The following is a 25,000-nucleotide window of genomic DNA, read 5'->3' on the forward strand; positions in this document are numbered from 1 at the left end:
AATTAATCAAGGGAAGGCATTGGAATTAAGAAATCAGTCCACATTTATTAAGCACCTGCTGTATGCTCAACTCAGAGTTAAGTGTTAGGGAATCAATCCCTGCCTTCAAGAAGCTTACAGTTGAATGGGGCAGACAATAGACAAATATGTAGAAAGCTCTTGTCCTGGGCTGGGGGAGAGGGCTACTTGCTGTTCTGGGTGTGTGACTTTGGGGCACTGATTGTTCTAGCTTCGGGGGGACCCAGAGATAAACGATAAACTGAAGCACACAGAAGAGAGAGAGTGTGTGTGTGTGTGTGTGTGTGTAAAACCCTGGCACTGAGAAGGCCTCCCACTAGGGAGCGGCCTGTCTGGGGTCCCACCATTGCCATCAGGGAAGCAGATGAATACACGTGACTCCTCGGCCCTGATTCCCAGTTGTTCCCTGTCCCAGCCTTGTGGTGGAATCTTAGAATTTAGGGCTGGGAGGTACCTTAGGGATTCCGACAACTCCCTGTTGTTGCGCCCAGAAAAGCGAAGCCGTTTGCCTGAAATCTTGTCCCAAGAGCAGGGCCGGGTCTCCTCCTCCCCCTTAACTCTTTCTTCAGCAAGCGGAGCTAAAGCACCTGCTGCAGGGAGGCAGGGAGCCCGTGACGTCGAGTGCCCAGACGGAGCCTCCAGGGTGGGGCTCCAGCCATCCGGGATTCCACTGGAAACCGGAGCCAGAAATTGGAAAGATGAGGAGGGCCGGGGGAGGGAGAGGGAAAGAATAAGGAAAATGTAGGAGAAAGAGTGGATTGTCATTCTCCAACGCCCTTGCCCCAAGGCCTCTCTGGGCACCTCCCTTTGCAAAATATAAATAAAAGTAAATTGCAAAAATAGGCCAGCGCCATCTCCCTCGGAGGCTGCCTCAGCAAGAACCAAGGGAGGCTGGTCCGAGCCTCAACCTGTGGGAATAGGCTAAAAAGGAGGCTGAGATGGGTGGAGAAGACCCTGATCCTCCCCTCCCCCCAAAAAAGCAGACCACCCACCCCAGCCTCAGTTTCCCTGTCTGTAAAATAAGTGAGTGGGACCTGGGGGCCCCTTCCAGGTGAGATGCTCTTCTCTGATTCAGCCCCCACAGCAAACTTTTTGATTTCTGGTTTTTCTTCCCCAGCATGAAGTGAGTGCTTAATAATTGCGTGGTGAGCGATGGCTTTTATTAACCACCCACTGTTGGCCCGGCTGTGTGTCAGGTGTTGGGGACACAGACCAGAGTGAAACAAATCCTGCCCTCCAGCGGCTTACACTGGGGAGGGGGGGACGGTGCAGCCACAGGAAGTAAACACAAAGAACACACCGAGCCAGCGAGATGTCAGCCAGGCCCTTCCTTAACGAAGCCCCGCTCGCTGCCTCCCCTTCTCCGGCCCTGGGATGGGGAGCCCTGCCCTCCCCACCGGTCCTGGGGTCTCCCTGGAGACGGAGGGGGGGCTCAGCCCCGGGAAGGCCGCGGAGCTCGGGGAGGGGAAGGAGATGGAAAGAGTCGGCAGAAGGAGCCCGTTCCCTTCTCCCCAGAGAATGTGGAGGAGGGAGGAGGGGACAATACAGCCTGGTCCTGTGATGAGATGGAAGAGATAGGAAATCAAGCCCGACGGTTGCATCAGCTGAAGGGCGTGTTCCTCACCTCAGATGACAGGAGGAGCAGGGAGTGGGAGCTTGGTTCCGAGGGGCTCCGGGGACCGCCGGGTTTGGGCCGGTGTGTGGGCACAGGAGGGAGCGTTCTCCGGAGCCTTCCCACTTTGCAGTGTGTGTGTGTGGACAGAGGTGTGAGCCGGGGGCTCGCACCATCTGCGTTTTATGAGCACATCTAGGAGACCGAGGGGCAGCCCAGGCTGGAAGGAAGCTCCCCTGCCCCCTTCCCCAGCTCCCCGAGCATGGGCTGCTCCGAGACCCTGGGGGGGGGGGGGCAGTGAAAAGAAGCTGCCGGGCTGGCTCTGCGGTCCCAGGGCATCCTCGGGGGTTACCAGAGCAGATCCCCAGGTCTAAATAGGGGGAGGGGCCAGCTGGCACCGGAGCGGCTCAGGGGCTGGGGGACAAAGAGGGCCGGGCCTGGTGGGCCCCTTCGATGCTCGGTCGGTCCTACTAGGTAGGAGGTGGGGGAGGTCGTGCAGGGACCTCTCATCGGCGCTTGTTGCAAAGAAGAGGCCGCTCGGAACAGTGGGGAGAGCCGGGGTGTCCTGTCAGCCGCTCCCTGGGTCGCCGAGCCACTTGACCCCCTTGACCTCAGTTTCCCTCTCTGTTAACTCGGGGAGCTGGAAGTAAGGAAGGCTCTTCAGGAGGGAGGGAGCGGGAGCCCTCCTAGGGACACGGATGCCCCCGCCCCAGCTCCCCCAGTTCGAAGCGCCGCTCCGGCCCTGCGCGCGCCCCCACCCCCAGGCTGCGCCAGATGCCTCTCGCCCGGGTAAATAAGGCAAAGGTTTGTTTTAAGGAGAAAGAGGCTTCCTTGCGTGTTTACTCGGCACACCCTGCTCAACCGCCCAGGGATTCTTTTCTTCTGCGAACTAAAAAAAAAGCAACAACAACCAAAAAGACAAAGAAAGAGGAAATTCTGAGTAAGGAAATTAAAAAAGAAAAAAACAAACCAAACAAAAACCCCTTTATGCCCAAATAACCCCGAGCCTTCGGGGAGGGCCGGAAACTGGGGAGGGAGGACGGGCGAGCGGGGAGTGCCTGCAGCGCGGAACTGGGGTGCAGCGTGCGGGACCGGGCTCACACACACTCGGGTCCGCCGCGGGTTCATTCATTCCCCTCCCGGCACACGCGCGCCCCGCTCGGCTCCGGCGTCAGCGGCGCGTGCACTCCCGCGCGGCCGGCAGTCCCACTTCGGGGCACCCTCGCGCTCCAGGTGCGGGGCGCCCCGCTCTCTCCGCGGCCTCGCCCTGACACCTGCGCCCGGGCGCTGGCCCCGCGCCCCGAGCCGAGGGGGGAAAAGTTTCCCTGCGGCCGCCGGGCGCGGGAGCCGGAGCTCTGCTCGGGCCGGTCCCCGGCCCTGCCGCCCGGGGGAGGGGAGGAAGCGGACAGGGCGGCAGGGGGTGGCCCCGCTTCCGTCTCCAGGCCCCGGGCGCACGGGGAGGCTCAGCCGGGAGATGCTCGCCCTGGCCGGCGCACTCACACACACACACAGGGACAGGGCGGGCGCAAGTGCCGCGGTGCTCGTGGGCAGGGGTGCACCGGGGTCTCGAGTATCCCCCGCTGGCCGCGCGCGCGCGCGCCCGGTGAGGTTCGCGTGGGAACGGTCCCGGGGCCTGCCCTCCGGCCCTAGCCCCCCTGCCCCCGGGCTGGGCTTTCTCTGCGCCTCCCGCCCCTGCTCGCTCGCCCGTGCTCCGGGTGAGGAGTCTCCGCCTCCCTTCTCCCGGAGTCAAAGGTTTGGGAAATCACGGAGCCAATAAGACCAGCCGGCTGCCAGCGGGCCCTGATAGGGCGGTCCGGGGCTGGGAGTGTGTGAGAGTGTGTGCGTGTGTGTGTGCATGTGCGTGTGTGCGCGCGCGTCTGTTGGTGTTGTGCGTGTGTGCGCGTGTGTGTGTTTGCACCGAGAGCTCCCAAGCTCATTCACTTTCAGCATCTCTTGGAGGCGGCGATCCAGGAGCGAGCGCCCGGGGAGACAGGCAGGGGAGAGAGCGCAGAGAGAGCCCGAGCGAGCCCGGGCCCGGGCCGGAGCCAGCGAGCCTCTGATCTTTCACCTGCCCCTGGGCCGGCGCTGGGCAAGGCCGGGAGGAGGCGGCGCCAAGGCTGGCCCTGCCAATCATCTCCTCTCCTGGCAGCGCCCCCGGCGCCCCCCCTCCCTGCCCTCCTCCTCCTCCGCCCCCTCCTCCTCCCCTCCTCCTCCTCCTCCTCCTCCTCCTCCCCGGCTCCACTCCCTCCTGCCAAACTGTTAGCCCGAGTGTTACCGTCAGGCGCAATGACATCAGGGTTTTAAAACAACTTGTTATTCGGGGAGTAATCAGTTGCAATTAGGCATTAATTAAGTATTATGAAAGTTGATTATTTAAGTGAATTCGGCTTTCGACTCTCCGACTATGGTGAGTACGAGAGAGTGGGGTGGGGGGCGCCGGGGGGGAGGGGGCTCGGGGCTGCTGCGGATGCTCGGGTTTCGTCCTTAGACTTGACTTGGCGGGGGCGGAGGGGGAGAAGCGGGGAGGGGTCCGCGCGGGGCCGGAGGGCCGGCGCGATCGGGGGTCCGGCCCCGCCTGGGTCCGCCGGAGGGTCTGTGTGTGTGTGCGCGCGTGTGAGGGTGTGTGCGCGCGCTTCTCCCCGTCCTTCTCCCTGCCCTCCCGGCCCCCAAAAGACTAGGATTGTCTATCTATAAATAGTTTCTCTTTTACTTTAATAAACTCGCCAGCACAGCTGAGCAGAGCTTCACGTTTGCAATGTCGGGGTGTGCGAACCAGAGAGGAGGAAAGAAACTTTTCTCCTTCTCTTTCACCCTCGCCGTCTCTCTCCTTCTCCCCCAGCCCCCCAGGGATTTATCTTTCGGTAGGGATGGGACAGATGGAGAGGGGGGGGAGGGAGGGCTGGAGGAGGCGGAGAAATGGGACAGGGGAACCCAGATTGGGGGGAGGGGGATGAACTTCAAGAAATGACACTGAACAGACTTTATTTTTATTTTCTTTTTCTGGGCGTTCCCTGAAGAGTTTGGGACCAAAACGAGGAGCAGCATGGATCTTGGTACAGGTACTGGCCCGTGGGAACCCGGAGAGGAGGGGGTGGGGAGGGGGGAGAGACTTTCACTTTTCTTTCGGTTCTTTTACGGAAGTTATTATTTTTAGCCCAATGAGGTGGCAGCTGAGAATAGGGGGCGGGGAGGGGGGCAGCCGGCTGGGAGAGGGTCGGTGGCTTCTTTCACACACTCGCCTTTTCTGGCTTCAGAGAATTATTATTATTTATTGCCTGCTCGGGAACTCTGACTAATTTGGTGCTTGTTATGATGAAAGAAGTAGGGAAGAGGGACCTGGAGGCGCCCAGAGAGAAGAGTTTGGGTTTTTTCGTGGGGTTTTCTAAAAATCCTCTTGTGTAAATGTTTTTCTTTCTTCTCTTTTTTTTCCTCCTCTGTGCCTCATTTATGGGGTGTGTATGTTTTTATTTTTTCAGTGGGGGGTGGTTGACTTTTTGAAAGCAGCGTCCTGTTGGGAAAGGTGGTTGGGCTGGTTTCGGGAGACTGTCTCAGAGTAAAGGAATTTAATTTATTTGGGACAAGGCTGTGTCGGATGATCAAGCTAGTTATTACGGCTAATGAGTATTTTTCACCTGAGAATCCGTGGGATGGCATGAGGCTGTTATCAGTTCAAAGTGAGGTGCCCAGGCCCTATCTCCCCCCGCCCACGTTTCCACCCTCGCTGCCCGAGGACCAGGCCCGAGCCCGGGCCGTGGAGGGGCAGAACCTGCCTCGGCATCTCGGGTTTCGTTCAATCCCCGCGGCTCCCACCCTGGGGGGCTCGGGGCTGCCTCGAAGCCTTGGGAGACCTTAGGGAAAACCCCCCGAGTCCTTCCCTTACCCAAGATTTCAATTAAAAAAAGTGTCATGAACAGGGAGATGGTTGTGGCAGCGTGACCTTTGAACTTTTCTGGTTTTGTGCGTGGAGGTGCATGGGAGCCGCGGAGGGACGTCGGGGGGCCACGTTCACGGATAGACTGTGAGCGCGGACCTGGGACAGACCCCGAGTTAAAAGGGGTGTTCCTGCGGGGGCTTGTGCCCAGGGCTCAGGGTGGGTGACTCTGTGGGGTCAGAGTGTTGTGGGTGGGGGCGGCTTCGCAGAGGCTGCTTTAAAGAGTTTAAGAGTTGTCCCCACCCCCTGTGACGTCCGATCTTGACTTAACTTGGTATCAAGGTGCCCCAGGGCCTGGTGCAGGGAGGAAGGCAGCACCCCCTACTGGGCAGAGCCTGACAGAAGGGTCCAGATCCTCCAGCCCGGCCTGTCTTCCCGGCCCTGTCCTCCCACGGGCACCAGCCTCCTCCAAGCCCTAATCAGGTGTCTGATCTGTTCCCTGCCGCCCCACCCCCTTTCTTCGGAAATGGGCCCCCACCCAGCCGGGCCAAGGGGCTGACATCCAGCCCTGCCTACCTGGAGCAGGCTCCCACACGCAGGCAGGCGGGCACGTGGGGCCGCCAGGAATTACTCACGGGGCCAAGCAGGGCTTTCCTCCCCTCCCCCTCCAGGATGCCAGCTGGGGCGGCCGGTGCCCAGGTGTGCCGTGGGGAGAGAACCCCGTGACCCCTCCTCGAAGGAGGGCTGGCTGGGGGGGCAGGCACCGGGGGCCTCCTGCCGCTCCGTCCCTCCCCTCCAGGGGGGCAGGCTCGGAAAGTGTTCCTCGAAGTTAGAAGGGCCTCTGAGGTCACCTCGGCCCTCTCCTGGCTGGAGCAGGGCCCTCCTGGCGGGACCACACGCTGGCCTCCGGCCACCGGCCGGGCAGCCGCAGCGCCAGGGTTCTAGCTGCTTCTCTCTCCCGGGCCCCAGAGCCGAGCCAGCGGCCCTCGGGTCTCCCCGCGCCACGAGGGGCCGAGCGTCCCCCGTCTCCTTCACAAAAGCAGCGAGAGGACTGCGTTTTCTGAGGGCCTCTGGGTTCGTTCTCAGCAGCGAGCAGACCTCACTGCATTGTCAGTCAAAGGCAAGGGCTCTGAGTGGCTGAACGGCCCGTCTGGAGGCTGGGGCCGGTGCCAGCCGGAGCTTCCCGGGCCCGGGTCCGCCCTAACGCTCGGCGCCGTCCCCTGGGCCTGGGCCCACGAAGGGGACCCCCGCGGCCGCCCCTCACCCTCGCCTCGGTTACCCCGGGCCCGGCGGTGGGGGCAGAGACGGGACGAAGGCTTCTCCAGACAAGTTCAGCAAGACTCCCCCACTGTTGGAGACCGTGCGGACCCTTTTCCCCCACCACAGTTCAGGAAAGGGCTGGATCAATCTGGACGTCTTGAGCAATAAAAAATGCCGATGTCGTCCTAATTCACCAGGCCCCGAGATGACAGCAAATTTACATTTTTTAATTAAACTAGCAGCCAGTTTTTATGAGAGGGGGTTGGGTTATGCAAATCAAATGGTTGTGTACGGAAGATTAGGAGAGTTTGGGAATAAATTCCACAAATGCTAATAAAAAAAGAGAGAGAGAGAGAGAGAGAGAGAGAGAAGGAAGAGAGAGGAAGAGAGGAGGACATGGTTCCATTAGGCCCTTTTAGAGTGATTTCCCTGGGGGAGGGAACCAGGGAGGGAGGAGGGGAGAGGGAGCAAGCTTTCCCACATAGGTAAATCCATTGTTCGGTGGGGGCCGCTCTCCCGCATCGGGCCCCCAAAGGCCTCGTCCCCAGATCCCGGACGAATCTGGGCCGAATCAGGCGTCGGAGTCCAGAGGAGAAGCGGCGGCTGTCGGGGTTTCCGAGGCCGCCCCCGGGGGCCTGAGAGGACGGGGTGGGCAGAGCTTAGGAGGGTTTCCAGGAACGCGGAGCCGCATCCCCGGGGTCTCTGGGGCGCAGGGACCCCGGCCCCGGGGAGAGGGGAGCAGCAAGGCATGGGCCCGGAGAGATAGGGAGAGACAGGGCCCGCCCAGAGGTTGACATCACTTTGTTCCAGCCAAGGTGGGTGTTATGAGTCAATCTGGGAATCAGAATCAGAGGAGGTTAGCACTGAGGGACGGCTGCCAAGTGCTGAGCTGGGCTGGATCGCCCCGCACCGAGGCAGGCTCCACTCACGGGGACCCCGGCCCCGAGGCCTCCCCTCCCCACCGGACAGATGAGCAAACTGCCCCCGGCCCGGGCTCCTGCCGGCTGGCTTTGAGGTGAAAGGCACAGGAAGGCAAAGAGGGGGCCCACCGGAACCGGTCGCCGGACGGGCGAGGGGACCCCGGAGCCCACGTGGTGGGCAGGAGGGAGGTGCCGGGGCCGCCTTCCACCGGGCGCCGACAGTGTCTGAAGGCCCAGGGCTGCCCATAAGTGCCGCCGTCTCCTCCCCTTTGGGGCCTCTGGGTGCCATCCTTACCCGGCTGATTCTGTATTAATGTGTAACTTTACCCTTTGCAAAATGCCGTGATCCAAGTGCAGCTGAGCCATCTTTCAGATGGGGAGACTGAGGTCTGTGAACTGGATGGCTAGTGGGGAGAAACGTGGAAACCCAAGCAGCAGGCCCCCCAGCCACAGACAGGCTGGCCTGAGGCCCTTCCGGGCGGCGGTCCCAGGGCGGACCCCAGCCGCGCCACCCTCCGGCCCTCTGCCCCCTCCTCTGGGCCCCGGCGGGCCCCGGCGCAGTGGGCACCGAGCACCCACCTCGCCAGGAGGGCTCCCAGCCACCTCTGCCAGGAGAGTTCCTGTGAGAGGGGCCCAAGAGCCGGAGCCGGCCCCTCAGCGAGGGGAGCGCGAGGTGGGCACCAGCTGGCTTCCCTCCTCCCCGCTCCAGTGAGGACGGCTAATGCAATATGGACGTCCAAGCCACAAGCTCCCCCTCCCCTCCCCCTGCACCACCAGGGATCCTGGCTGGGTTCCAGAGCTAGAGTTTTATGATGGAAAATGGAATCAGGGAAGGCACCTTTGGGAGGCTGAGTCACCGCAGCATCATCTCCTAATTAAGACCACCACCTCCCTCGGAGGCAGCCGGCCTGCTTCTGGGCCCGGGGCAGCTCCGTCCGGCCTCGGCCACTCCCGGGGTCACTGGGAGGGGGGGCTGCGCATTTGCAGCGACCCCCCCAGCAGTGACCACCTGGACCTCCAAGAGGGAAGGAAGTCGCGCCGTGGTAATTAGTACTGGGAGCCCCCCGGCCACGGCTGCCCCCCAAGACACCGGCAGCTGTGGGGGTGGCTGGGCCTAGTCAGAATAGGAACGGGGAGAGGAAAGCTAAGTCTCAGAGGAGGGGCTGGGGCCGGGATCCGAGGGCAGACCCCTGGACTCACTCAAAGATGGCGTCTGGGCAGGATAGACCCGGCAAGAGCAGGATTCTCCATGGTCCAGAGAGGTGCCCGGGTCGCCCCCTGGTCATCACCTTCCTCCGCCCCGGTAGCTGCGCCTTCCCTGGTGAAAAGGAGCCTGAGGAACTTTGTTTTCCTCCTCTGGCAAATGGGAGCAACGATACCCAGGCAGCTCGTCGTAAAACCTCCTGTAGAAGTGCCGAGCCCTTTTATTGGGGAAGCTTTAGCCCGGCCACCTCTCCAAATTAGCCTCTTCTTCTCTTCCCTAGTTGGGGCCCTTTAAGCCCTTTATTCCGTAGGATCTAACGCAGTGACAAGATTCTGTTCTCTCTCTTATCTCCAGTGCCCAGTCCCCTTCTGCAGGGGTGCCCTTCCTAAGCGCCCCCAAAGCGGGGGCTTCCCCTGCTCCGTTATTCCCCATTATTTATCCGGAGGAGTGTGTGTGTGTGTGTGTGTGTGTGTGTGTGTGTGTGTGTGTGTCTGCATGTTGTCTCCCCCATGTGATGGGAAGCCCCTTGAGGGCAGGGACCCGCCTCCTTTGTAGCTCCCGTGCTTTGCAAAGTGCCTGACACATAGTAGGTGCTTAACAAATGTTGATTATCTGAGCAGAGCTGTTGACACATAGTAGGTGCTTAACAAATGTTGATTATCTGAGCAGAGCTGTTGACACATAGTGGGTGCTTAACAAATGTTGATTATCTGAGTGGAGCTGTGTGTTGTTTTTTTAATCCAGCCTTTTATTTCATAGAGAGATTAGGACACGGGCCCAGGGTGAGCTGGGTAGGGATTAGCAGAGCCAGGAGGAGACATTGAGGTGTCTTGAGTCCCAAATCCTGGCTCCTCGGCTAGATCGCATGGCTTCGCCACCCCTGGTGAAATGACAGGTCCCTCTGAGAGGCAGTGGAGTCCGGTGGTCAGGCCGCCTCAGACGCTTCCTAGGAAAAGCTACAGCTATATTTAGAGATACAGATGAACATACATTCATACACATACATTTAGTGTGTATTTATGCATACGTATAAATAGATACAAGGATAGACATAGACAGGAAGGAATAAAGAAAAGGAGAGAGAAAGAAGGAGAAGGAGAAAGGGAAAGGAGGGAGGGAAGGAGAAAAAAGGAAAGAAATAAAGGAAGAAAAATAGGCAGATAGATGGATAGACATAGGAAGGAAGGAATAAAAAAAGGAGAGAAAAAGAGGGAGAAAGAGAAAGGGAAAGGAGGAAGGAAAAAATAAGAAAGAAGGAAAGAAAGGAAGAAAGAGATAGATAGGCAGATGGATGGATGGGTAGATAGGATAGACAGATAATAGAAATAGGATAGCTGGATGGATAGATGGAGGGCAGGTAGGATAGACAAAATAGAGATAGGGAGGTGGATGGAAAGATGGATGAGCAGATGGGTAGATGGATAGAAGGCAGAATAGATAGATAGATGAAATGAAATGAAAATAGTGGATGGATGGATAGATGGATGGAGGGCAGGTAGGATAGATAGATAATAGATAGAAATAGATGCATAGATAGATTGATGGATGATAGATGGATGGGCAGATAGGATAGACAAATGATAGAAATAGGCAGATGGATAAATGAATGGGCAGATGGAATAAGTAGATGGACAGACGGATAGGCAGGTAGATGGATGGCTAGATGGGCATATGGATGGAGAGAATTTCATAAACCTTAGAGCACTATATGAACACGGGCTATCATCATTTCCCATCTCCCCACAGTGCCTATATAATGCGGGGCACTGTACTAAATGCTAATTAAATGAAAGGGTCAGTGACTGAGCTGGGAGGCCCTATGATAGTGTACCACCATCCCCAAGAAAATCGATCTTGACTTAGTGTTTGTTCTTTGAGCTTTGGGTCTCAACAGCTCAGAACTAAGAGTGAGTCCTGGAGCCAAGTTAAGGTAGCAGGACAGATAGAGGAGGTGATTTGGATCAGGGCAGAGAGTAGACAATGGTCTAGGTGGACATTGGATTGAGGCCGTCATTTTCTCCACTGACTTTTAGCCTTTGGCGGAAATGGTTCAATACTGTTTGGAATCAGAATCTCAGTCAAACGGGACCTCAGGAGCTATACCAACTCACCTTTTAAGTGGATGAAAAGCCTCTGACCTACATGCCCAACAATTCAGTTTGGCAAATATCTGTATCTCCAGCATCCAGGAGAAAGCCTGGTACATAGAAGGTGTTTTAATAAAGGCCTTAAATTTGATTTAATAAAAATAAAACTAGTCCGCCATTATAGAATTCTTACTCTGGGAGGGGGATGGAAATAGTAAGTGTATAGATGTAACAAAAGTAGATAATTAGATTAAAATATTTTAAAATATAAAAGTAGTTTGAAAACAAGGGAAATTTAAAGATGGGAAGGGAATGAGTATTTGCTTGGAGAGCTATTGTAATGGAGAAGCCACACCCAGACCTTTTCAGACAAATCTCTAACCTGATCCAACTAGTGACATTGATTTTTTGAACCCAAGTGCTAAACTTTACATTTCTCCCTAGTAAATTTTATCTCATTAGATCTGTCCCAACATTCTACCCCATTGAAATATTTTTGGATCCTAACTCCATTGTCTCGTTTGAGTCATCTGTAGATTGTATAAGCAGGCTTCTATACATTTATCCAATATACTGCATTCTCCCTTATAGATCAACAACCTTATTTACTCAAGCACAGTTGAACAATCTGACCTTAGAGACCCCTTCTAACTCTGAGATTCTTCCTGGCTGCCACAGGCACCTTTTTAAAAAAATTCTAATTATTTTTTTCTAAACTTAAAACAACCTCAACAAAAACAAAGTACATATAATAAATGAGCAAAGTAAGTCAGTTTGTGTAAAATCACATTAACTCTAACTAGTTCGAGATTACTAAAAGGGGTGTGTGTGTGTGTGTGTGTGTGTGTGTGTGTGTGCTGTATTTATTTATTCAATTATCCATTCATTCAGTCAGTCATTCATTTATTTATATTTATATTCAGAGCTATAATCTAATTGATTTAGAAACTCTTTCCACTGAGATAGAAAACTTAACAATTTAGGGAGTTATCCAGTCCTTTTAGAGATTAAGTGACCTGCCCATTGTCCTACAGACATCTTGTGACAGAACCAAGACTGGAACCTGGGGCTTCGGTTCTTTTAGCTCCTCTGGCAACTGTCTTTGACACATACATGTATGTTTTAAATAGATAGATAGAGAGATAGAGAGATAGATAGATAGATAGATAGATGCATATGCTGGATAAATGAAAGAAATAAAATATGTGCCTATATATACATGCATACCAGAATTTATAATATATATTTAAATTTTAAAGTGGTGTCTCAAACACACATACTAGGCTGCATATCTATACTATATGTCATATATAAATATATATTACAAAATGTTTGTCTCACATAATGTATTTTATATATTGCATACATTTATATATATATATTAATTTGGTATCATATAATATTTATGTTTATTTCATATATCATATGTAATATTTATATATCTTTATAATTTATATTTGTTTTATACATTAATGTTATATATTTATTTTACATATAGCATATGCTATTTGTAGATATATAAAATATTTATAATATAGATATATATAAATTACCTTTTGCTGTAGAGCAAAATAAATATTTATTTTGTACATATATGCTTATATACATTTATACACATCACATATATTTATCTTTATATACATCACATAAATATTTATGTATATTATTATATATCACATATTTATACATCACATGTAATATTTCTAGATCTTTATTCTATTCTATTCTATTACATATTTATTTGTATATCACAGAATTTTTAAAGAAACTACATTTTATTGAATATGTAAGTTTAAAAATGGTAGGACCTCATATATGCTGTGATCTGTGTGTATATAAATTTAAAGGAAAATCAATAGCCTATCATTTGTTCTGGGTCTGCTTCTGATCGCTTTTCCATCTGGCTGTTTGTCAGATCTGGTTGGCTTTGCTCAATATACATATGGATTTATCTATACGCACCCTACAGATCCCACCCCCACACACCTCTCCCTCCTGCACCTCTTCCCAAGGACACCTCATCACTGTGTACACCAGCTTGCAACACCCGCCCTCACCCCGGGGTCACCATGACTACCCCAGGGCTGGGTCCCCAGTGCTCTAGCAACGTGATGACAAGCTGGAGGCTAAGGAAGCCGGAGGGAGCCGCGCGGGGGAGGGGAGCCGCTGGGAGCTGGGAAGGGCGAGGGAGCTGGTGCCTTCCTCAGGTACGGCCTACCTGAGGAGCAGCCTCTGGGTGAACCCTTACCTGCCTGGCTCCAGGCTCCCCAGCCCGGGGCAGAATCCCAGCAGAGCAGACTCTTGGTGGACTAGGACGCTTGGGCTGGTTGGAAGAGAGGGCCAGGCCTGCAGGCAGATGCTCCCCACCTGTATGACCTTGAGGGCACAGACCAACTCGCCCCTGTGGGCCTCAGTTTCCTCATCTGTCAAATGAGAGGCTGGCCCTGGATCCCTTTCGGCGCTGAGGGCCGCTGAGATCCCTTCCCCGTGGGACCCCGGGGTCTTCAGCTCCAGGGTCCATGGGAGGTGGGGCAAGGGCTGGGACACCCCCTTCCCTCAATAGGGGAGCTCTCAGGGAGCCGTTGGAGCACTCTGAGGGGAAAAGAGGGAGGGAAAGAGAAGCAGAGCGGTCCCTCAGAGTCCAGGAGGCTGTTAGTCTGACCCAGGCTGGAGAGAGACCCGGGAACAGGATCCAAATCCCAGCGTCCCCTGTCTGGCTTCTGGCGCCTTCCCCTTTGCGTTCATGGTTAGCAGACTCCGCTGCTTGCGGGGCCGTGGATGCCGCAGGAAACGGCGACAAATGGGACAGCTTTGAAAGTGGCACGGTGGCGCTCCTTAGCTAAAAGGGAAGAAAGCCGTGCACAAGACAGACTCAGTTTCATGTTCGATCTCTTGTTTGGCTTATGGTGCAAATGTGTATTTTATGCAGTGCGTGAGTGAAGAATAAATATAAATACGTACAGGCGTGTATGTTGTTTTTTAGCAGAGTTATGGATACTGTTGTTCAGTCACCTTTCATATGTGTACATATTGAGGGGTTAAGAGAGTTATGGATACTGTTGTTCAGTCAGTATACATGTGTACATATTGGGGGTTAGAATTAGGAATATTGTTGTTCAGTCAGCTTGCCTATGTGTATATTTTGGGGTGTTAGAGTTATGGATATTGTGGTTCAATCAGTATACATATGTGTACATATTGGGGGGTTAGAGTTATGGATATTGTGGTTCAATCAGTATACATATTGGGGGGTTAGAGTTATGGATATTGTGGTTCAATCAGTATACATATGTGTACATATTGGGGGATTAGAATTATGGATACTGTTGTTCAGTCAGTATGCATGTGAGTATATTTTGGGGGGTTAGAGTTATGGATGTTGTTGTTCAGTCAGTATGCATGTGAGTATATTTTGGGGGGTTAGAGTTATGGATGTTGTTGTTCAGTCAGTATGCATGTGAGTATATTTTGGGGGGTTAGAGTTATGGATACTGTTGTTCAGTCAGTATATATATGTGTACATATTGGGGGATTAGAATTATGGATACTGTTGTTCAGTCAGTATGCATGTGAGTATATTTTGGGGGGTTAGAGTTATGGATGTTGTTGTTCAGTCAGTATGCATGTGAGTATATTTTGGGGGGTTAGAGTTATGGATACTGTTGTTCAGTCAGTATATATATGTGTACATATTGGGGGATTAGAATTATGGATACTGTTGTTCAGTTAGTATGCATGTGAGTATATTTTGGGGGGTTAGAGTTATGGATACTGTTGTTCAGTTAGTATGCATGTGAGTATATTTTGGGGGGTTAGAGTTATGGATACTGTTCAGTCAGTATATATATGTGTACATATTGGGGGATTAGAATTATGGATACTGTTGTTCAGTTAGTATGCATGTGAGTATATTTTGGGGGGTTAGAGTTATGGATGTTGTTGTTCAGTCAGTATGCATGTGAGTATATTTTGGGGGGTTAGAGTTATGGATGTTGTTGTTCAGTCAGTATGCATGTGAGTATATTTTGGGGGGTTAGAGTTATGGATACTGTTGTTCAGTCAGTATATATATGTGTACATATTGGGGGATTAGAATTATGGATACTGTTGTTCAGTCAGTATGCATGTGAGTATATTTTGGGGGGTTAGAGTTATGGATGTTGTTGTTCAGTCAGTATGCATGTGAGTATATTTTGGGGGGTTAGAGTTATGGATACTGTTGTTCAGTCAGTATATATATGTGTACATATTGGGGGATTAGAATTATGGATACTGTTGTTCAGTTAGTATGCATGTGAGTATATTTTGGGGGGTTAGAGTTATGGATACTGTTGTTCAGTTAGTATGCATGTGAGTATATTTTGGGGGGTTAGAGTTATGGATACTGTTCAGTCAGTATATATATGTGTACATATTGGGGGATTAGAATTATGGATACTGTTGTTCAGTTAGTATGCATGTGAGTATATTTTGGGGGGTTAGAGTTATGGATGTTGTTGTTCAGTCAGTATGCATGTGAGTATATTTTGGGGGGTTAGAGTTATGGATGTTGTTGTTCAGTCAGTATGCATGTGAGTATATTTTGGGGGGTTAGAGTTATGGATACTGTTGTTCAGTCAGTATGCATGTGAGTATATTTTGGGGGGTTAGAGTTATGGATGTTGTTGTTCAGTCAGTATGCATGTGAGTATATTTTGGGGGGTTAGAGTTATGGATACTGTTGTTCAGTCAGTATGCATGTGAGTATATTTTGGGGGGTTAGAGTTATGGATACTGTTGTTTAGTCAGTATACATATGAGTATATTTTGGGGGGTTAGAGTTATGGATACTGTTGTTCAGTCAGTATACATATGAGTATATTTTGGGGGGTTAGAGTTATGGATACTGTTGTTTAGTCAGTATACATATGAGTATATTTTGGGGGGTTAGAGTTATGGATACTGTTGTTCAGTCAGTATACATATGAGTATATTTTGGGGGGTTAGAGTTATGGATACTGTTGTTCAGTCAGTATACATATGAGTATATTTTGGGGGGTTAGAGTTATGGATACTGTTGTTTAATCAGTATACATATGAGTATATTTTGGGGGGTTAGAGTTATGGATACTGTTGTTCAGTCAGTATACATATGAGTATATTTTGGGGGGTTAGAGTTATGGATACTGTTGTTCAGTCGGTATACATATGAGTATATTTTGGGGGGTTAGAGTTATGGATACTGTTGTTCAGTCGGTATACATATGAGTATATTTTGGGGGGTTAGAGTTATGGATACTGTTGTTCAGTCGGTATACATATGAGTATATTTTGGGGGGTTAGAGTTATGGATACTGTTGTTCAGTCAGTATACATATGAGTATATTTTGGGGGGTTAGAGTTATGGATATTGTTGTTCAGTCGGTATACATATGAGTATATTTTGGGGAGTTAGAGTTGTGGATATTGTTGTTCAGTCGGTATACATATGTGTATATTTTGGGGGGTTAGAGTTATGGATACTGTTGTTTAGTCAGTATACATATGAGTATATTTTGGGGGGTTAGAGTTATGGATATTGTTGTTCAGTCAGTATACATATGAGTATATTTTGGGGGGTTAGAGTTATGGATATTGTTGTTTAATCAGTATACATATGAGTATATTTTGGGGGGTTAGAGTTATGGATACTGTTGTTCAGTCAGTATACATATGAGTATATTTTGGGGGGTTAGAGTTATGGATACTGTTGTTCAGTCGGTATACATATGAGTATATTTTGGGGGGTTAGAGTTATGGATACTGTTGTTCAGTCGGTATACATATGAGTATATTTTGGGGGGTTAGAGTTATGGATACTGTTGTTCAGTCGGTATACATATGAGTATATTTGGGGGGTTAGAGTTATGAATACTGTTGTTCAGTCAGTATACATATGAGTATATTTTGGGGGGTTAGAGTTATGGATATTGTTGTTCAGTCGGTATACATATGAGTATATTTTGGGGAGTTAGAGTTGTGGATATTGTTGTTCAGTCGGTATACATATGTGTATATTTGGGGGGGTTAGAGTTATGGATACTGTTGTTTAGTCGGTATACATATGAGTATATTTTGGGGGGTTAGAGTTATGGATATTGTTGTTCAGTCAGTATACATATGAGTATATTTTGGGGGGTTAGAGTTATGGATATTGTTGTTCAGTTGGTATACATATGTGTATATTTGGGGGGTTAGAGTTATGAATACTGTTGTTCAGTCAATATGCATGTGTGTATATTTTGGGAGATTAAACAGAGTTATGGATACTGTTCCGTCAGTATACATGAGTAACATGTGTATATTTTGGGGGCTCAGAGTTACGGATATTGTTGTTCAGTCAGTATGCATGTGTGTATATTTTGGGAGGCTAAACAGTTATGGATATTGTTGTTCAGTCAGTATACATATGTGTATATTTGGTGGGTTTAGAGTTATGGATATTGTTGTTCAGTCAGTATGCATGTGTGTATATTTTGGGAGATTAAACAAAGTTATGGATACTGTTGTTCGGTCAGTATACATGTGTATATTTTGGGAGATTAAACAGAGTTCTGGATATTGTTGTTCAGTCAGTATACATGTGTGTATATTTGGGGGGTTAGAGTTAGGGATATTATTGTTCAGTCAGTATATATATGTGTGTGTGTGTGTGTGTGTGTGTGTGTGTGTGTGTGTGTGTGTGTGTGTGTATGTTTTGGGAGGTTAAACAGAGTTATGGATACTGTTGTTCAGTCAGTATACATGTGTATATTTTGGGAGGTCAGAGTTATGGATATTGTTATTCAGTCAGCATGCATGTGTACATATTGGGGGGTTAAACAATTATGGATATTGTAGTTCACTTAGTATACATGTGTACATATTGGGGGTTAGAGTTATGGATATTGTTGTTCAGTCAGTATACATATGTGTATATTTTGGGGAGTTAGAGTTGTGGATATTGTTGTTCAGTCGGTATACATATGTGTATATTTGGGGGGGTTTAGAGTTATGGATACTGTTGTTTAGTCAGTATGCACATGTATATATTAGGGGGTTAGAGTTATGGATATTGTTGTTCAGTCAATATGCATGTGTACATATTGGGGTTTTAAACAGTTATAGATATTGTTGTTCAGTCTTTTTCGGTCATGCCCCATTCTTCATCACCCCATTTGGGGTTTTCTTGGCAAAGATCCATTTCCTCTTCCAACTCATTTTACAGATGGAGAAACTGAGGCAGGGAGAGTTAAGTGACTCGGCCATGATCACACAGTTAATAAGTGGCTGAGGCTGGATTTGAACTCAGGAAGATGAAATCTGGATAAAAAGATGGACAGAATAAGAACAGCCCCTTTCCCTTGGCAGCTTATTGTTACCATGGAAGGAATCATAGCTTGTGACCTATTAGGGGAGAATAGGGCATTCGGTCAGTCAAGAAACAGGAGTCCAACTGTTGTGTTCCAGGCACAGCAAAAAGTAGCGACAATACAAACATAAAATGAAAACGTCTCCTGCCCTCAGGAGGCGGACACTCTGGGAAGCCCTTGGGCACCAGCCTCCAGTTCCAGTGAAAGGGCACTGAGCCATGGGACCAGCATTCAGTTCTTCTGTGACCTTTGTGACCTTGAACGAGGCAGTTGCCCAAGGGGAGGACCCTCTGTAATGAGAGGGGGTGGGATGATCTCTACTCTGACTTGGTGGTCTTACTTGCCCCTCCGTACCCGTTGCCCATGCCCAGCAGAGTTCCTTGCCCATCTGCCCTTGCCTCTGCCCCCCACCCGGGGCTTCCTCCATGTGGCAAGTTTGTTTTTCCAGGGTGACCTGTTTAATCATCTCATTTTCTGGTGGCCGTTTATTCCTCGTTTCCACGGTTACGGCCCCATTAAGGGGAGAAGCAATAAGCCAGTGAGTCAAACAGGTAATAAAAACATTAAAACCCATGTGCGCAGAGGGAGGATGGGGCCGAGAGGGAGGGGAGTTCAGTGAGGTGAGACGGGCTGGGGAAAAAAGGCAAGATCCCACGGGGGGCAGACAGAGGTAAGAGCCTCTGCCCTCCAGGAGGCCTTGAGGGGGATGCCCGTCCGGTCCCCAGAGCGTGTGTCAGGAGCGGAGGAACTGACCGGGGCCCCTTTGTGCCCGTCCCGCTAGAGAGAGAGCCAGCCGCCGGCAGGGAAGGCCAGGCTCGCCTTCTGGGCCCTCTGGGCCCGTGGCAGCCCTGGTATGCCCATCAGAAGCCTTGCCCCCTGCCCTCACAGGGCCCTCCAGGGGGCAGGCCGGGGACAGCTCCTGAGCCTACCTGTGCAGGGAGAGATGTTCACCTGCGCTTGGCTTGGTTCTGGCCAGTGCATTGTGTCCATCATTTCCGTCGCACTTTTAAAGATCACAAAGCTCATCTCATCCCTGCAACAACCCTGTAGGCTAGGAACCCTTGTAGTCCCCATTTCTGAGATGAGGATACCAACTGACTTATCACCTTTTGTAACCCCGGGAGGCAGTAGACATTTCAGCCCATTTTAGAGGTGTCCCAATTGATAGTCTCAGACTAGAGCTTTCCAACCATGCTGTGAAGGAGGCACCCTTTTTATTCCCATTTTACAGATGAGAAAACCAAGGCTTATTGATGTGAAATCCACACTGCCAGGAAGGGACTGAGGTGGGAAGCTGGCTTTGTCCTACAAGCCGAAGGCTCGTGCTGCCTCTCAGGAAATCTGACGTGAGGGGTCCGCGCTGGAGGCCCCCACCTCACAAAGCCGCTCAGGAGATTGCTGGGAGAGGGGAAGGTGACTTTTTCCTTGGAAGGACTGACCCTCCTGCTTTGGGACTGACTTCTCAGGGGAGATTTGAGATATCATCAGGTGCCTCCTCTGGGTTCCATCATCACTGATTGCCAGACCCCAGCTCCTCAAATCGGACCCCCCAGATTTATTGACGAGGAAAGCGACTCTGGAGCAGTGAGGAGCCCTCAGCTCAGGCGTGGCCCCTCGTGCCCTTATCTCCCCTTGCATCCCAAATACATCAGCTTCATTTGGTCGATGTGCTTACTGATCAGGTGGCAGGCAGTCTGTGAGCTCACTGAGGGCCGAGATCATTTGATTTTCTTTCTTTTGTTTTTATGGGAGGATGGGGTCTTCATATATGTCCGGCATCTCAGATCTAGGGGGCAGTGACTGCCACTTTTGTATCTGAGCTAAACCAGACTCCAGACCTTTGGGCTCCTAACATGGCCCAGTTTTTCCTACTGGTGTTGGAGGAAAAGAGCAGAAGGCTCAGATTGGGGGTCCCCTCACCTCCCACTGAATGCTTGGCCCTGGCACTGGGGTGCCAGCCGCATCCTGCATCTCGTGGGGGTAAGCGGCTGGCTGCCGATTTCTCACAGTGTTTGGAACCCCCGTTTCTTTTCTGCCAACTTTTTATCAAGAAGCACGTTTGCGGTGAGTGCCGTTAACAGGGCCCGTCTGCTGAGCAAATACCCACAGGGTGGATGGCTCCGTGACCTTGAGAGAGGGGAAAAGGGAAGGCCAGGCGAAGCAAGGGGAACACAGAGGGAGAGACGGGAAGGGATGCAGCTGGGGAGGGACTCCTGGAAGGGACCAGCTCAGTGAGTAAAGGTGGCAAAGTGGGCACCGGGTGTGGCAGGGGGCTTTCAGAGAGAACCCCGGCGGGCCTGCGGCCTTCCCTTCGCTAAGAACTGAGTTCCAATCCCACCACAACAGGGGCCTGCTCCCAAAGAGTGGAACCAGAGCTCTCCTTCCATTGGAAAAAGCAATTCGATCGAGAGGAAGAACAGAAACTTGGAGTTGTGTGTGAGGAAGGCGGGTGAAGGCATGGAGTCATGTATACAGAACACTTTGGCTGGAGTGCAGTTTGTGACATAAGACTAAGCAAGTACACTGGGGCCAGATTGTGACTTTAAGGAATAGACTAAAGGACCATGTCTATTTTGTCTTTGTATTTCAGTGCCTGGCACATAGTAGGCGCTCAATAAATGCTTATTAGATTGGGTTGGGAATGATTGATTGGACTTCTGGGATTCTAGGTGCAGATCTCATAGAGATCTAGGTTAATCACCTAACACATTTATTGAGTGCCTACTGTCTAGGTTAATCACCTAACACATTTATTGACCGCCTACTTCCTGGATTAATTGGCTAACATGCATTTATTGAGCATCTACTGTCCAGGTTAATTGGCTAACATGCATTTATTGAGCGCCTACTGTTTACCAAACATTGAAGACCACCACAATCAGCGAGCTAGGCCCTGCCTTCGTGAGACTTCTGTATGGGCTCATACCCGCAGGGCTGGTAGGGCCCTGCCTGACATGACAGCCCACTGACTCATTGGGAGGAGGGGGAGCCGAACACCGAGGACCTTGTGGGAGGTGGGAGTCACCTGGCTGACAGTCTTCCTTGGCTACCCAGCGCGCCTTTGAACTCTTGAAGACTTTGGTGCGCGCCTGCGTGTGTTTAATCTCTGGTTACTAATTTCAGAGGCACTTTCTGGGGAGGGAGGAGGGAGAGAGGGAGGAAGAAGAGCTGGGAAGCGGGGGAAGGCCTCTGGCTAAGGCTCGTGTCTTGGGAACAGGCCTAGATGAATACATATTCCGATCAAACAGTTCAGCGTAGGAAAGCCTCCCGTGGCACCAGCTGCCCGGCCTTCTCAGGAACTATCACCAGCGGGTTCATGGGGCAGCTGGGACAGGAACAGCCTTTTTCAGCAAAGATCAGAGCCCCAGGCGGTTCTCCCCCTCCCCCTCCCCCTCCCCTGTCCGGAGGGCCCCTCCCTCTGGGAGCTGGGGCCAAGGGAGCCGGTGGGGAGGAGGCATTGAGGAGGGGGGCCCTCCCCTCCCCCTCCCCCTCCCCCTCCCAGGGCCAGGCTGAGGTGGGTGAAGTCATCACCAGATGCCTTTGCTAATTGCTTTAAGAATCTAACTTAAAATGAGATGAAACTGTGTATTCCTGGGTGAGGAGTCATTTTCCATCTAAGAGTAAATTAATGAAAGAATTATACCAAGGTGGGGGGGGCTGCTGGCAGAGCTCACTCATCTGATAAACCGAGGCAGCTTGGAGTAACTAAGCCAGGCAGGCTGGAGCCGTCGGGCTGGCCGAGAGCTGCCCAGGGCCTAGGCCCTACCCGCTAGCTTCTTCTCCCCTGCCCTGGCACTCCTGAGCTGTCGGGCAGATCCGCCCGTGGCAGCAACCGGTATTTGCAAACAGCAAGCACTTATTAAGCGCCTACTGTTTGCTGGCAAAAACCCGAAACCGTCCGCGTCCTTGAGGAGCTGATGTTCTGGGCGGGTACGGCGGGCACACAGATCAACTGATAAGCAAATAATTGCAGCCTGGGAACACTAACAACTGGGCGGCTCTTAAGGTGGCGGCCCTGGAGCCCAGCCTTAATGAAAGCCAGGAATTCTAAGGTTCCTGGGTGAGGAAGAAAGGGGTGGGGGCCAGCTCAGGCAGAGGTGGGGAGAACAGCTGGTGAATCAGTTGGGCTAGAATGTGGTTCCTGAAATGAGACATTCTGGATCCGGGTCGTGATGGGCTTTGTTGTGAAACATATGGGAGCCATAGAGAGTTCCTCGTCCCATCGGAGCTGGGTATGGGTGTGTGCGTCCGCCTGCAGCAGGGATAAGGCACTGCATTCTGAGATAGCTAGATCAGGCATTAATTAGGTGCTTGCTGTATACCAGGCGTTGTTAATAACAATAGTGATTGGTAACTGACGTTCACATAGGGTATAAGCCCTGAATTATCTCATCTGATCTTGTCATTGTCCTGTGATATAATGAGGAATCTGGGGCTCTGTGAGCTTAAATCAGGTGCAGTTAAGTGTCCACTCTGTGGACTCTGTGTTAAGCATTAGAGATGCCTCCTGCCCCCCAAAAAACAAGAAAATGCCCCATTCTCACCCATGCTGACACTGCTGACCTTCCAGGCAGGACTCTGAGCCCGGCAGGCCATTACCTACCGCCCTTCTCCCTAGCCATGTTATCCGGCACAAATCTTCATCTTCTGGGGGCCTCGCATGTCCCATCTCTGAAATGGGTATCCTTCAGCCACCCCTTGAGACTCTTGGAACGTCCCTGGAAGGACCCACTGCCGTCTTCCTCCAGAGGAAGCAGAGCTGCCTTCCAATTTCTGGGGAAGATGGCTTTGGAAATGAAGACCTGGATTAGTGGGCAGGGGGGTTCTTAGGGAATCCGGTCGGTCCCACGGTCTTTTTCTGTAAAACATGTGCCCTAAATGTGGATCGATGGGTTGATTGACTGATTGACAGAGTCCGAGCCCTTCGGGAAGGATCCTGAGGCCATCTCCTCCTGGCTCTCTGGAGCTCTGGGGGGGGTCTCCCCGCCCCCACCTTTGAGAAGTAGCTGGAGTGGCCTTGAGGACCCCGCGGGGTAACCTTGCTGCTTGTCCCTCCCCAGCAGGGGCCGCAGAGCGGGCGGCCCGTGTGGCCCACGCTGCCCCGGCAGGGCCCCCTGCCCCTGGGGGGCTCACACCTCTTTTGGGGGGGCATGAGCAGCCCCAGACTCTGGTTACTCTAAGGCTCCGTCTCCCGCCTTTCTCTGAGCTGCTTCCCCTCTCAAGGAGGCCTGGGGCGGGGGCCCGAGTCCGTCCCACCCCCCGCTTCAGCTCTGTGCAAACGTGGTGTCTGTGTGTGTGTGTGCGCGCTCAGGAACACGCTGAGCGGGCGCAGGGCGGCCTCCGCTCCCGGACACGCACAGATCCGTGCGCAGGGCCGGGCCTTCTCCTGGACGTCGAGGTCGCTGTGCACGCGTGTGTGTCAGCATGTGCGGCGTTCGGAGTGTCAGTGCGAGCGCGCGTCACGCAGGCGCCCGCCAGTGTACACGAGCGAGTCTGTGTCAGTGCGAATGCGCGCGTGCGCTCCTCCGTGCACAGCCTGCGCGCACACGAGGTACACGAGCACGTGTCTGCGATAACTCCAGTGGGCGTGTACTCTGTGCGTGAGGGCGCAGCACGTGCCGCGCCCGGGTCCGCAGGCGCCCTGGGACTGAGCGCTTACATGCGACCCCCCACAAACGCGGGGGGGCGGGGCGGTGGGCGCGGCCGGCTGCGTGTCGCGGGCGCGTGGGTTTTGCGGCTGGGACCAGGCCGGCCCGGGACTCGTGTTTGTGCCCCCAGCACAGGGCGCGCTGCTCGGCCACGGGGGGCTCCGAGGGGACAGAGCCTGCGCTCCGGGGCGGGGGCGGCGCCCCCAGTTAGGATGAGGAGATGGCAGGCCCTGCTGAGGCCCGGGGAGCTGGGGGAGAGGAGGGAGGCAGAAGGCCTGAGAATCCCTAGTCTCCACACCAGGGAAATCCGGGCCTGGCCGAGCCAAGACAGCCAGCGACGGGGGCCTAGAGGAGGCTTCCTAGGAAAGCCCGGGAGATCCGTGGAGGGCACAGGGGGAGAATATGGGAGGAGGGGGCACAGGAGGAGGGAGCACAGGAGGAGATAGGAGGGAGCACAGGAGGAGGGGGTACAGGGGGAGAATATGGGAGGAGGGGGCACAGGAGGAGGGAGCACAGGAGGAGATAGGAGGAGGGAGCACAGGAGGACATAGGAAGAGGAGCACAGGAGGAGGGGGTACAGGGGGAGAATATGGGAGGAGGGGGCACAGGAGGAGGGAGCACAGGAGGAGATAGGAGGAGGGAGCACAGGAGGACATAGGAAGAGGGAGCACAGGAGGAGGGGGTACAGGGGGAGAATATGGGAGGAGGGGGCACAGGAGGAGGGAGCACAGGAGGAGATAGGAGGGAGCACAGGAGGAGGGGGTACAGGGGGAGAATATGGGAGGAGGGGGCACAGGAGGAGGGAGCACAAGGGGAGGACATGGTAGGAGGGAGCACAGGAGGAGGGGGTACAGGGGGAGAATATGGGAGGAGGGGGCACAGGAGGAGGGAGCACAAGGGGAGGACATGGTAGGAGGGAGCACAGGAGGAGGGGGTACAGGGGGAGAATATGGGAGGAGGGAGCACAAGGGGAGAACATGGGAGGAGGGGGCACAGGAAGAGGACATAGG

The 25,000-nt window shown here is 52.3% G+C and overlaps 1 protein-coding gene and 1 long non-coding RNA gene across 6 annotated transcripts in view; both read left to right on the forward strand.

The window, feature by feature from the left end:
- The window catches only part of CASZ1 (castor zinc finger 1), a 237,133-nt gene that overhangs the window by 142,777 nt on the left and 69,356 nt on the right, over window positions 1-25,000 (forward strand). For 2 of the 5 annotated variants that reach the window (XM_051988561.1, XM_051988562.1), the window contains one exon: window positions 4,648-4,689. In XM_051988561.1, the coding sequence (XP_051844521.1) occupies window positions 4,674-4,689 (16 nt within the window). In that variant the 5' untranslated portion in view covers window positions 4,648-4,673. Of the gene's footprint in view, window positions 1-3,882; window positions 4,038-4,175; window positions 4,492-4,647; window positions 4,690-25,000 lie in introns of those variants that run through there. The other 3 variants (XM_051988560.1, XM_051988559.1, XM_051988563.1) reach the window with 3 other exon arrangements.
- LOC127555885 (uncharacterized) lies at window positions 9,353-10,036 on the forward strand. Its single transcript, XR_007952304.1, has 2 exons — window positions 9,353-9,475; window positions 9,525-10,036. It is a non-coding gene; the product is annotated as an uncharacterized LOC127555885 (long non-coding RNA).

This window comes from Antechinus flavipes, chromosome 3 (assembly GCF_016432865.1).
Source record: "Antechinus flavipes isolate AdamAnt ecotype Samford, QLD, Australia chromosome 3, AdamAnt_v2, whole genome shotgun sequence".
NCBI classification, from domain to species: domain Eukaryota; kingdom Metazoa; phylum Chordata; class Mammalia; order Dasyuromorphia; family Dasyuridae; genus Antechinus; species Antechinus flavipes.